General features: G+C 38.9%; 1 protein-coding gene across 1 annotated transcript in view; it reads right to left on the bottom strand.

Moving 5' to 3' along the window:
• Positions 1 to 12,662, bottom strand: part of LOC134620194 (alpha-2-macroglobulin-like) — a 38,800-nt gene that overhangs the window by 9,612 nt on the left and 16,526 nt on the right. Inside the window, exons 13-27 of the mRNA XM_063466232.1 lie at positions 10,944 to 11,007; positions 10,704 to 10,849; positions 10,154 to 10,303; positions 9,125 to 9,268; positions 8,895 to 9,018; positions 8,650 to 8,758; positions 8,061 to 8,286; positions 7,405 to 7,531; positions 6,324 to 6,445; positions 6,175 to 6,226; positions 5,825 to 5,908; positions 2,622 to 2,798; positions 2,296 to 2,371; positions 1,230 to 1,386; positions 572 to 646 (exon numbers count right to left, since the gene is read on the bottom strand). Of these exons, the coding sequence (XP_063322302.1) occupies positions 572 to 646; positions 1,230 to 1,386; positions 2,296 to 2,371; positions 2,622 to 2,798; positions 5,825 to 5,908; positions 6,175 to 6,226; positions 6,324 to 6,445; positions 7,405 to 7,531; positions 8,061 to 8,286; positions 8,650 to 8,758; positions 8,895 to 9,018; positions 9,125 to 9,268; positions 10,154 to 10,303; positions 10,704 to 10,849; positions 10,944 to 11,007 (1,833 nt within the window). The remainder of the gene's footprint in view (positions 1 to 571; positions 647 to 1,229; positions 1,387 to 2,295; positions 2,372 to 2,621; positions 2,799 to 5,824; positions 5,909 to 6,174; positions 6,227 to 6,323; positions 6,446 to 7,404; positions 7,532 to 8,060; positions 8,287 to 8,649; positions 8,759 to 8,894; positions 9,019 to 9,124; positions 9,269 to 10,153; positions 10,304 to 10,703; positions 10,850 to 10,943; positions 11,008 to 12,662) is intronic.

Here is a 12,662-nt window from a genome sequence, read left to right as displayed (position 1 = left end):
AGACAATCCAGCACATACCAGCAGGGTGCAAGATGCTAGCAGGCAAGGCATACATGGAAAGCCATAACCAAGTGGCCGGCATAGTATACAGAAGAATCTGTGCTGAGTATGGACCCAAGGTCAAAATGGGAGACGGCCCCTAGGGTGGTGGAGAATGACTGAGCTAAGATCCTGTGGGACTTCCAGATACAGACGGACAAAATGGTGGTGGCTAATCAACCAGACATAGTAGTGGTAGACAAACAGAAGAAGACAGCCGCCATGATTGATGTAGCGGTTCCGAACGACAACAACATCAGGAAGAAGGAACAGGAGAAGCTCGAGAAATACTAAGGGCTCAGAGAAGAGCTCAGGAAGATGTGGAGGGTGACGGTAATGGTAACTTGATGCATGCTCCATATAAGAGTGCCAATAGAAATAGCAAAGGTGAACTGTGTCATCTGGTGATGTTGGATGGTAGTGAGACCTGCTTACGTGTAGGGACTGCTGGTTGAACCTAACTCCATGGCTCAGCAGGACAAACTCTACTCCTTTTTTTTAAAATACCTTGATATTCTTTGAGTCTACTCACATGTTGGGATGTATTCATTTCCAAGAAGGCAGCTGTAACGTACGCACTGAGAGTCACTTCATCAGATACACCACCCTGTCAACAGAATACATCATAGACACTTATCATCAATGCACCAACATTCAGGGATATGAAGTCATGAAAATGATTTTTAGCTGCATGTGGTTTTAGTATCATGAATGTCTTGATGTATGTTCAAACATCCAGCTAAAGAGATGAACAGGAAGTTGATTTTGTTCATTTGGACATTGTATTTCCAATGAGATGGATGTTTCTTCACCTCGGGTTTCCCCAACCTTATAAACAGTTTGTGTAGTCATCTACTAATCGGAAGGCTGGTGGTTTGATTCCCAGCTGCTCCAGCCTGCATGCCAAATATTTGTGGGCAAGATACTAATCCCAAGTTGGTCTCTGGTGCATACTTTGTATTTTGTATAAATATGTGTGTGAATGCTACATAGAAGGCAGTGCTGGTGTGAATGGAGCAAGATGTATGGAAATTATTTCTTAAATAAAATAATAGAATGTACTGGTGTGAGCTATTACAGTATTTAATACAGTGTTTTCCATGTATGCATGACATATTAATAATATTTGTTAAAGTGCGTCCACACTGGAGGCTGTTTCCACAGTCTAACAGCAAAGAACTGCAGGTTACCTTCATTCCATTGTGGAAGAGTTTCCCAGACTTTTCAAAACAGCCATTTTCTTGTTGTTTATGTTGCAGCCAGGACTTAGACTCTTCGATCTTTCTGGGATCAATATAGACGAAAGACTGAGCTTTGGCAAAACTTCTTACCACAAACGCAGTCAGCCTGACAAAAAGAAAACAACACTTACACGTCTTACAACGATGGAAATGTTTGGCTGTGAGGTCACATTAAGAGAAAGAAATACTGATCATTTTGAAAATAAAGTCGAAATTTTAAAATTAAATTTGAAAATGTATTTTGAATAAAAAGCAGAAATGTGGATATTACAGTTGTTTCAGGACAAACTGCCACGGTTGCTTTACCCTCTGAATTAGTGAAATCGTACTTCAGACTCAGTTTTAGTAACAAGGAAGGAACTGATGTCACTTGTAGCAATAAAAACCGTGTGGCAGTAAGTATAAGTACACTGAAAAGCATAAAGTGGTGCAGAAATCTGCATGTGGTTAGATTTGTATAAAAGGAAATAGCTGCTAATGTACAGATGCAAGGATACCGATGGTTACATGCTCGTGGAATAAAGAGGATCTATGCTGTAACACAGGACGACTTATCTATTTCACTACATCTACACAAAGCATTTTATACAGGGTATAGCAGTCGTTTGAAACAAAACTGTAATCATTTCAACTGTTTTCTTAGATTTGAATTTGACTTTTTTCACAAAACAGTATTAAGACTTTATTATTGAAATAGTATTTAGACTTTTTTTAAAGCAGAATTACAACTTTAATCATTAAAATTTGACTTTATTCTAATAATGATCAATAACATTTTTTATGTGGCTCTAATGCTCCTTCCTACCTACTAAATTACACAGTATTAACCAAAAGTTATTGGTAATGTTATCTTAGTCAAAGGATTAAATGTAGAATTATTTTAAGTCTTAGAGGCAGACATGTTTATGTTATTAATGGTAGTCAAACTTCAAGAAACGTCTTCTGTTTGGTGGGATATTTAAAAACTAGTGTAACCTCTCTGGTTTATGACATGTTTGATCAGTGATGTTCTCACCAAGTGTTTCCTGGTCCTGTTCCAAATGTGGTGTAAGCACCATCAGCACTTTTGTAGTTGAGCTGTCTTTGGTATCCTGTAACAACAGAGACACAACGATCGAGACATTGTTGCTATGGTGATGATTGGACTCCATTTGTTTATGGATCTGCATGTGTACATCAAGATTTGGGAAATTCTATGACTCTTGCTGACAGATGAGGAAAATGACACATTTGACCAAAAACTGTGGCTAATGTTCTGCCTCATGTCGGCTTGTTTCTTGAACCGTGTGTGTTGAAGTGATTCAAATGATTTCCTTCTTAGAGGAAACAATGAAAACTTGCCACTGGTGAGGTAGTTAGTAGCTTTTTCCATGATGGCTGTGGTGAGCTGCTGTGTGCCTTTCAGGTAGTGGAGGATGTAGATGTTGGGGGCCAGGAGAGCCATGTTCTGCTCCCCACATCCATACGGCATCTGCAGCAATCCATCCAGGTTCTTCAGAGCCCGGCCGAGGATGTCACCTGATCAAAAACACTGATTCACTAAAACTAACAAAACTAGCGTGAAACAACTTTGTATTATTGGGCAAAGATAACCTGAATAATTTCAATATGCAATTTTAAACAATGATTTCATTTGCTGAGCGAAAAAACATCCAAACTGAAAATCGTAGATTGACTGTGATTAACCAAATATTTCTGGGAAGCCTGAGTTTCATTTCACCAACCAGACCCAGATTTGATTAAGGCCAGACCAGCTGGATCAAGAAATCACTCAAGTACAATCTGTTTGACAAAGGGAAGCAGGCTAAAAGAAACACGTCATTGCCATGACCTAAAGAAATTCAAAAATATGCGAGAAGTCTTGAGATCTATCAGTTTGGACAGGGTTAAAAACAATTTTTACAGCTTTGGAGCGCCAGTGCACCATGTTGGAACTTATTATCCACAAACTGAGAAAACTAGAAAAGATGTGGCCGAAATTACTCCATTAGCACATCGACGACTCACTGAAAAAGTCCAACGAATCCCAGCAACACCCAGAACTGAAGGCCTTGCCTTCCTCTGTAAAGGTCAGAGTTTACGATTCAACAATACAAAGGAGACGGGGCAAAAACAGCATTCATGGACAAAACCACTGCTGACCAAAAAGAACACAAAAGCTTATCTCACATTTGCCAAAAAAACATCTCCATGCTCCACAACATATTTGGGAGAATATTATATGGACTGAAGAGAAAAAGTCTTGAGTTTTGTTGCATCATTTCATAGAAAGAACATCATACCAACAGTGGTGGTAGCAGTGTGATGCTCTGGGGCTGTGTGGCGTAGGGGTGTCTGTGGCTCAGCTGCAGGGGAGGGGTGGGGCATTGGGTTCAGGTGGTTAGCGACGGAGGAGTCTGGTTAAGGCAGCTGGTGCCCAGTGTTAAATCATGCCTCTGCTGTTTCAGTAGCACGCCACGACCTGGAGGGAAGAACTCTCTACCAGGAGAATGTTCAGCTATCAGTTTGTGCCTTGAATCTCAAACTTGGGCAATTAACCTTCTGGGATCCAGGATATAATTGGCCGTTTTGACTACTTTTGATTTTACCTCTATATTTCACCTTTAAAAACTGTTTATCTTGCCTTGTTTTGTATCTTTACTTTGAGCACAACTTCAAATATCTGAAATTGTTATGAGTTATTTTTTCATTTTGGCATACTATATTAGCACAATTGATCTAAATTCAGACAAAAATGTCAAAATCCCAGTAGAAAAAAAGTTATATTTTTTACTGTAAAACCCACAAACATGTTTAACAAATTATTTTCATAACTTGAAATGCAAATATGAGTTGTACATTTCTAAAAATTATACACAAGTTTTGTAAACAACAAAGTTATATGGTACTATTTACTTAAAAATACAGAAAAGGCCTCAGGCGTTTTTTATATAACCATTTAAGTCTATTTACAGAACAATCAGGTGTGCTGCATCAAATAAGCAGGCACACAAATTATTTGTGCCAGTCCAAAAAACTAGTTTGTATTCAGTATAAGACAGAGGAGAACACCACAGGCTTAAACCCTGCAGGTCTGACAGCAGGAGGTGCATCAGTCCTGTTTTCCATGTGGGAACAGCGTTTACACTGGAATCTGCCTTTGGTGGCTTTTTTGGAGCAAATGTGACATTCAGCAGTCTAACTGACACACAATATAAAACAATAACACACTAACTATAGCCTCCAAACACGCTAAACGTCACTAATGTCTCATATATGAAAACTCGCTCTCTCTTTCTTTCGCTCGCCCGCTTTCCGTCACTACTAAAACTTCCCCTTCTCCCTAAACAACCAAGTGCCACATGTTGCCATATCATTTTTTGATTGGCTGACATGCGTTTGCAGTGTTTTGTGTTGTTTCACTTTAAATTTGTTTAAAAGAAAAAGCTGAAAATTTAAATAGTTATAAGTTGAAATGTAAATAGTTTTTTGTATTATATGATTTATTTATTACATTTTATGTGGAGCGAATAAATAAAAGTATGTTTATGGTGGTCCCTACAGACAAAATACGTACAAACTCCAAAACACGTAAAAACTTAGAAGCACGTAAAAACTTAGAAGCACGTACAAAGTCAAAGCACGTACAAATCACAACAGAAGTGCTCCAGAATGCTCGGCGCAGTGTTGAGCTTTTGTTACCTAGTGGCTACACAAGCCAGGAAGTACCAGCGACCAGATCTGGTGTGTGGTAGTAACAGGTAAATGAACATTTTTTTGAATTATTGGAATATATATGAGTGCTTGTGTATAAATACACAAACAATACACATATGTTTTCAATTGTGAAATTTAAGTGATTTAGGTAGCTCTGTTTTGGAAGGTCAGTTAACGTTAGAAATGTGTTTTGGAGTTTGTACGTGCTTTGGACTTTACGTGCTTTGTCTCTAGGGGCCACCGTATATATTTATATGTAAAGATATAAATAAATCCACTTTTTTTTTACATTAGTAATTTCTTTTGTGCATAATTTTATGTTGCTGTTGATAATAAATTAATTAAAGCAACAAAACAACCTGAAGAGTCGGCTGGGAGCCGACTCTTCAGGTTGTTTCTGGCGTTCTGGAAAATGATCCAGAACGCCAGAAAGTGGCCGAGTCAAAATCTGGACTTAAATCCTACTGACATGATTCTGCATGACCAGAACAATTGCGCTGGAAAACCCTCTGGTGTGACTGGGCCAAAACTCCTCCACAGCGTTTCAAAAGACACTTATGACAAAAGCTAGACTGCAGTTCTTCCTGCAAAGAATGGCAAAACCAGCCTTTTGTTTTTGGGGTCCATTTATTTTTCACATAAGGCCAGGAAGATGTGGGTCGCTTTTTTCTATTTATAAATGAAATCATCTTTTAAAAGCTGAATACGGTTTTTACTTTTACTTGAAGATGAGGTCCCTTTTATTTTCTGTTGTTTTAGTAATTTGCTATTTACCTTTTTAACAAAGCTTTAACTTGCCATATTTTTATTTGGCTGAATCAAAATTGAGATGAAATCATGAGGTTTACCCAGGACTGATACAGAAGTGCGGGCAGATCCTTCTATCACATTCTCAGGCAGATGTATCTCTGCTTCCTCTGTCAGCAGGCTTCCTGTGTACAGACACAACAAAAGTCCAATCAGGAAGTCACGACTACAACAGAGTTACTGTTCAAAGTCACCAGGTGGGCTGAACTTCAGCACATATCGTTACATTTTGTGAAAGCAAAAGGTGAAAATTTGGCACATTTTTATTAACATTATTACTTTAAAAATAACATTTTATTTACACAATGCACTCCACTGCTAACTTTGAGCATTTAGGTTATTTGTTTATTTACATTATGTAACTGGTGTTGCTGATGGACATCACACTGACCTTTTGGACAAAGAAGCCAGTTGTACGTCTTTGTCATCTCAGTTCCCTCAGCCTGAGGAAGAGGACGTGCAAAATTATCTTTAAAAAGAGTAACAATTTAAATTTTATGAGTAAAAATGTTTTTCTGGTCTTGTATTTATGGCACTGACCTTCACTATGAGAGATTTGGTGACCACGTCGATGCGACCTCTGTCTGGTACGCTCACAACCTCATTATCACATGACACATGGGACGCTACGGCCTCAGCAGACACAGTCACATTCACAGCCCCTAAAAACAGCAGCACAGGTCACCTTCTTTATCTCTCCATTAAAATAAAGGTTACTGAGGTTATTTTACAGATTTTGTAGAAACTAGAAGGGAATGTGTTGGGACAAAAGGAGACAGTTAACTGTGATCACACTAGATCTAAATCTAGATCTCTAGATTTAATGTTGGTTCTAAATCGAAGGTAAGATAAATTATAATTGGACATTTTACTGCATCAGGCATGAAAAACATGAGCTGGAAAAAAAAAACAGTCCAAAATGATGTCAGGGTTGCTGCTGAGTCCTGCTGGAGGCCAAAGTACTGCAAATCATACTAATTAAGATTAAGAAGAAATAATTTACATGGCAATGCAACTGCAAACAGTCTGTTCTAATTATACTGTCCAAGGGAAGCATGCATAATGTAAATAATTGATGAGAATTGAAAGGAAGGTTTCAAAATGACTTATAATTGGCTAAGACAGCTGCATTAAGTAAAGCATGAGGATGGAGGCAGCTGCTACCCTCAGACTGGAGGTATAGAAGTTCTGTCCCACTCCCTACAACCCCCACGTTTAGCCCTCTAAACACAGAGGTTATATTCTTGGTTTACCTCGATTTGCAGCTGGATTTGACTGTCTACATGTCCTAGCTCTACACTGCACACTCACTGTCGTCTAATGCACATACAGCATTCTAAGTTCCATGAATATAGCTTATTGGGTCTCAGATTCACTCATTTTATTATGATAACTTATATTTCAACAGTATTTCTCACATAGTTTTTTTTATAATTGCTCTTTAATGTTTTAATCTCCATTTATTCTATTTAGCCGTCTTATGTGGATTCTTTTTTCTTCAAGCTGCTTTTAAGTCACTTCCTGAGAGTTCACTTCCTGCTCTGGGTCCTGCACTTGGGCCATACTCAGCCTGCCACACACGGTTTCCTGGCAGTGTGGAGGACCAAAGGCTGATTCTCACCTAAGGCTGTTGGGATCATGGTCCACCTGAGGGTCTTGCGCTCGTTGGCACACAAACAGGATGTGTACAGATCACCAGAGAGAGGCGTGAGGGTGTAATCTGAGGACGGCCCAGGAGTGACAGTAACCTGTACGAGGAACACAGACATTATATTTTAAACTAGCTCAACAATCTCATGGCTACATTTAAAGCTGAGTTCAAATGTGAACACATTTTTTAAGCATCTAAATGAATGCACAAGTTTGATGTTATGAACTCATAATCAAAGTAGAAAGTAGACCTTCATTTTACTTGGATACTTTAATCACTCCCTTCCTAATCGTTTCCCTCCATCTGTTTTCTTACAGCTTCCACACTAAACTCTGTTCTACAAGGTGCATGAGAGCACAAAGAAAACTAGAGGAGGGTTGGTAGTGTAAAGACATTTGATTGGGCAATCCTGTTGTCAGTATTTGCAGGTGAGCTTGTAGGTGTTGGTGAGCAGGGGCCCTTCAAGAACGGCCTGCATCCTGCATGGTTATATTGCCAAAGAAAAAAATATTTTCTATTGTATTTTAATAACTATGATATAAATTTAGCTTAGAAAGTAATGTTTTAGGTATGGTTTTCCTTGGCTATGAACAGAAATGTATTTAAACACTTTAATCATTCATTACCATGATGCAGCTGGTCAGGTAGTTAAAGACAGTCGCCTTCAGTTCAAAGTGCTCCCCCCGGATGATGGAGTAGGGCATGGTGAGTTCAAGGAAGAAAGGTTGGAAGACTTTCATTTCTTTACGAGGAGCCAAACCAAAACCCTGAGAGGACAAACAGAAAGCCTCCGTCTCCCAGGTGGTGATGGTGTCTGGGACAGTCAGGGACACGCCCCTTTTCCCATCCTCTCTGAAGTAGCAGATACACACAAACATATTCTATAACATTATAAAAGATGTTTTTATGTCTGTAAATTATTTGTATAACAGTATGGTTACATCCTGCAGTGTGAATTACTTGTATATGTTGCATTGACAAAGTAAAAGAAAGTGAAATAATATATCCCACAAAAACAAAGCACAACTTTAAATATGACAAAACATCAGCCTGAAGCATCAAAACATGCTTAAGAAAAAACTCACAATTATTCTATTTTCATGTTTTTCATGTGTGCAAAGACACAGCAGAAAGTTCACATGGGTTTCTAAATGTGATCGCATATACTTTTTTAAAATGTAATATGCATCAGATCTCTTCACAACAGATACTTACCCAACTTCCACCAGATCCCAGATCCAAGTCTCAGGGAAGAAAGAGCGAACTGTCTCTATTGGTGCAGCTTCAGGAGGAAGATGCCCAGCATATCCCAGACCAGGACTACCTAGTTGAATAGAATTATCTCTAAACCGGGGAGCCATAGCTAAATAAAAAAAGAAAAATTAATTACCTGTTTTCTTTTTGGTGAATACAAAGTAAAATTTATAGCCAGACACAACACAAACAAGTGAATGATTCACCGTAGTAGACGCGATGAGAGTCATCATGGTAGACACGAGAGCCATCATGGTAGACTTTTCCCTTGAACTTGAGGCATGAAGGCAATCGAAAAAGCAAGTTTGTTGCCATCTTCAGTCCGACTTTCTAGATATTTCAGCAGCACACGAAGATCAGCAAAAACTGGTGCAACAACAAAAACTATTGCATTTACATTATGTTTGACTGACTCACAGGTATACATGTATTTTACCTGGAAAACTGCATAGGCGTCATTTTGCTGTTGACTGGGGTACGGCAAAACATATCTTTTTGGTCTCACATTAAGGCATTCTGTAGCATCTTCAACCTCATATGGGATACCTGAGGATTTCTTGAGTGGGAGCAAGTCAAATATCTGAAAAGAAAAGTGCAGTTCAACAAAATCTCCAAACATTTATTGCCTGCCTGCCTGGTAACATTTGATCCACATATTTTTTTTAACTCTTACATGTAGTACTTGTGTAAATACGAGTACAGATTAGGCTCAAATCAATTGCTACATTTTCTAAGAAGAATTCTGATAAAAAATAAATAAATAAAAATGATCAAATTAGCAGTAAGTGTCCGCAGATGTGAAGTGTTATAGTTGAAGTATCTGTTTACCAAATCTTACAGAAGTTCTACAATTTTGCTATAAACACCACATCGTTCTTAGTGACTTTATATGGCTACAGTAAGTCTTCTCCATTTGATGCTGTCTCTGTAGCTCCTTTACCTCACTAAGTCTCACTTTTTCTAAGTTTTGCTGTATGTTTAACATCAAAAAATACTCATGTATGTGAGCAGTTTTGATGCAAAGTTAAATTCTTCTCAAGTAAAGAAGACACTGACTGGCAGGTGATACACTTACAAATTGTTGTATGGCTGAATTATTTGCAAAAAAAAAGTCATGATCCTGGATTTATCTCCATGCTGAAATATTAATTTGCCCAAAAGGAATTAATTTTATAAGATTAAAATATTGTTGTCTGCAACCACATGAGCAACAAGCATGGTACTTACTTACTCACTAGAAAGACTGCCATCACAGACACATGCGTATGTAACCTTGAATTTTTTGATACCAGTTTGCTTTAAGACAAACTCAGCATTTGACTGTTTAAAACAGTTCAATGTACGACTGCCCAAAGAGTACTTATCAGTACCAGAGCGAAGGCGTGAGCTGTTGGTAACTCACGACACTACGGGCTCTGGAAATAAGGGATGTGTCCATCTCACTGGTGTTAATATCAGCAGTTACCTTATCTGCATCCAGAGTCTTCCCAGGCTCCTTGATGAGAACGCTCTTGTCGATGGCGCTCACACCACACAGAGAACGTGGCAGGGCCGTCACCTGCATGTTGGTCTCTTCACCTGGGACGGCTGAAGACGGTGAAAACTCCACTGACACCTGACACACACAAAACACCCGTAGATGTTTAGTGACTGTGATAACTCCCCACTCACTGCTGGCTAAATGTGCTGCTTCACTGTGGTGAGTGACAAATCATGAGTCCCATGGGATGGCTGTACACTACATTGGACACTGTATGAACACTGTGTCAGTGTTAGATAGGTAGGACTTGCATCATCATTGAAAAAAGTGCTTGTATAAATGGGTGTGAGTGGGTGAGGTTGTATTAAGTGCTTTGAGTCCTTAGGTAGAGTAGAAACAGCTGTGGAACAACCAGTCCATTTACTGATGCTAGAATTCCTCACATGATTTAGCCAACTGGAGATGACTTTGATTTGAACACCAGTGCATGACTGCAGACACCAAACACACAGCACACCTCTAGAATTACACTCACCTTGTTGCTGAAGCATTTGTCAGTAGAGAAGTCAGCACTGTGGGCAATTACATCCTCACTTGGCAGGACGGCATAAGCCACAACCTGGAACTCTGGAGCCATCTCAGGAGACACTCTGACTTTAAAGGACACCTGGCCCTCATTCACTGAAACACAGGTCCAAACATACATCCACAGATCAACAAAACAGACCAACGTCAATGCTTGGCTGTGGCATTTGTGGAAATATGGGAATTTTACCCGATCTATCTTGCACTTCAACCTGTTTTTGTCCTTGCATGGTGACAGCTCCTCTGGACAACACCTGGAAGACAGAAATCAGTTAAAAAAACAAGAATGAACTTGCACTGATATCTGTGGACATCAGAGATGGGCAGTTACTCTAATCCGATTACTTTTTTCAAGTAACGAGTAAAGTAAGGGATTACTATTGCAAAAAAGGTAATTAGATTACTGTTACTTTCCCATAAGCACGCTGCGTTACTGCGTTACTAAAACCGTGATTTTTTGTGCGAGAATGTCTCATGACAGTGACGTAAGCGAGTGCGACGTTGGTGACAACAGCTGTGTGCAGATCAACAATGGATAATATATCGAGTGCGGGAGAGAGTATGAGCGTGCAGCGTTTAAAGCGTGGAAGTACTGACCTTACTTTGAGTTTGATTCCGTAAAAAGTGACAAAAACATTAGCGTCCGTTGTGCGTGGGAAGAAAACTTCTTTTTACAGCAAAAACCCCCTAAACTTCCAAGCAAGCACTGAGTGCGCTACGACGTAATGGGAAATTCACAGAGAAACTCGCAGATTCTTCAACTGACCGCTGCAGCACACCTGCACCAGGGCAAACCTCCGCCTACCCCACTCCTGCTTTACAGGTGAAAATAGAGCAACAGGACCTCTAGTCTTTGATTTTATATATTTTCTGTTGTGTTTTACTTGCATCTATTTGAAAGACTGAGTGTAAACACAAAAAAATATTTTATTTTATGTGCTGGAATGTGCAGAAAATAGGTTTAAATGTTAAACAAATTTCTTCCAGTCAGAGAATGTTGCATATAATTAGATTTTTGCTTGATGCATAAAGTTAAAAGATTAAAACCAATAAAACAAGTTTTAAAAAGAGACTTTTCCATTTGATTACATTTTGTATGATGGATTATGCAGAAAAAGTAGAATTGGGCAGAAAGATCTATCGCTTTATCACCTATTCAGGTTGTAAATCGTGTTTTTAAAAAGTAACTAAGTAATTAAGTACTTTTGAAAATAAGTAATCAGTAAAGTAACAGGATTACTTTTTGGGGGAAGCAATCAATAATTAGTTACTGATTACTTTTTTCAAGTAACTTGACCAACACTGGTGAACATACACTACCAGTTAAAAGTTTTGACACACCTTCTCATTCAGTGTTTTTTTAATTTTTATTTTAATACTTTCTACAATGTAGATGCACACTGAAGCAAAGAAAAATATATAAATAACACTAAATATGTTTTATGTTTTAGAGTCCTCAGAGTAGTCGCCCTCTGCTTTACTGACAGTGCTGCAAACCCTCGGCCTTCTCTTCATGATGTAGTCACCTGACATGGTTTCACCTCACAGGTGAACCTTATCAGTGTCAATTGGTGGAATCTCCTGCCTTCTTAATGGGGTTGGGACCATCAGTTGTGTTGTGCAGAAGTCAGGTTGGTACACAGCTGACAGAACAGCTGACACAACTGTTAGAATTCATATTTGAATGTGTCCCCAGGTGCAGTCACAAAAACCATCAAGTGCTACGATGAAACTGGATCACATGTGGACCGCCCCAGGAAAGGAAGGCCAAGGGTCACCTCTGCTGAGGATAAATTCATACAAGTCACCAGCCTTAGAAATCACAAGTTAACAGCAGCTCAGATTAGAGTCCAGATAAATGTCACACAGAGTTCCAGTAGCAGATAGTGATAGTAAATTTGATTCTTTT

Source organism: Pelmatolapia mariae, linkage group LG3_W, assembly GCF_036321145.2.
Source record: "Pelmatolapia mariae isolate MD_Pm_ZW linkage group LG3_W, Pm_UMD_F_2, whole genome shotgun sequence".
In the NCBI taxonomy this organism is placed as follows: domain Eukaryota; kingdom Metazoa; phylum Chordata; class Actinopteri; order Cichliformes; family Cichlidae; genus Pelmatolapia; species Pelmatolapia mariae.
The sequence above is the reverse complement of the archived record's forward strand: the minus strand, read 5'-3'. Positions and strand labels throughout refer to the sequence as shown.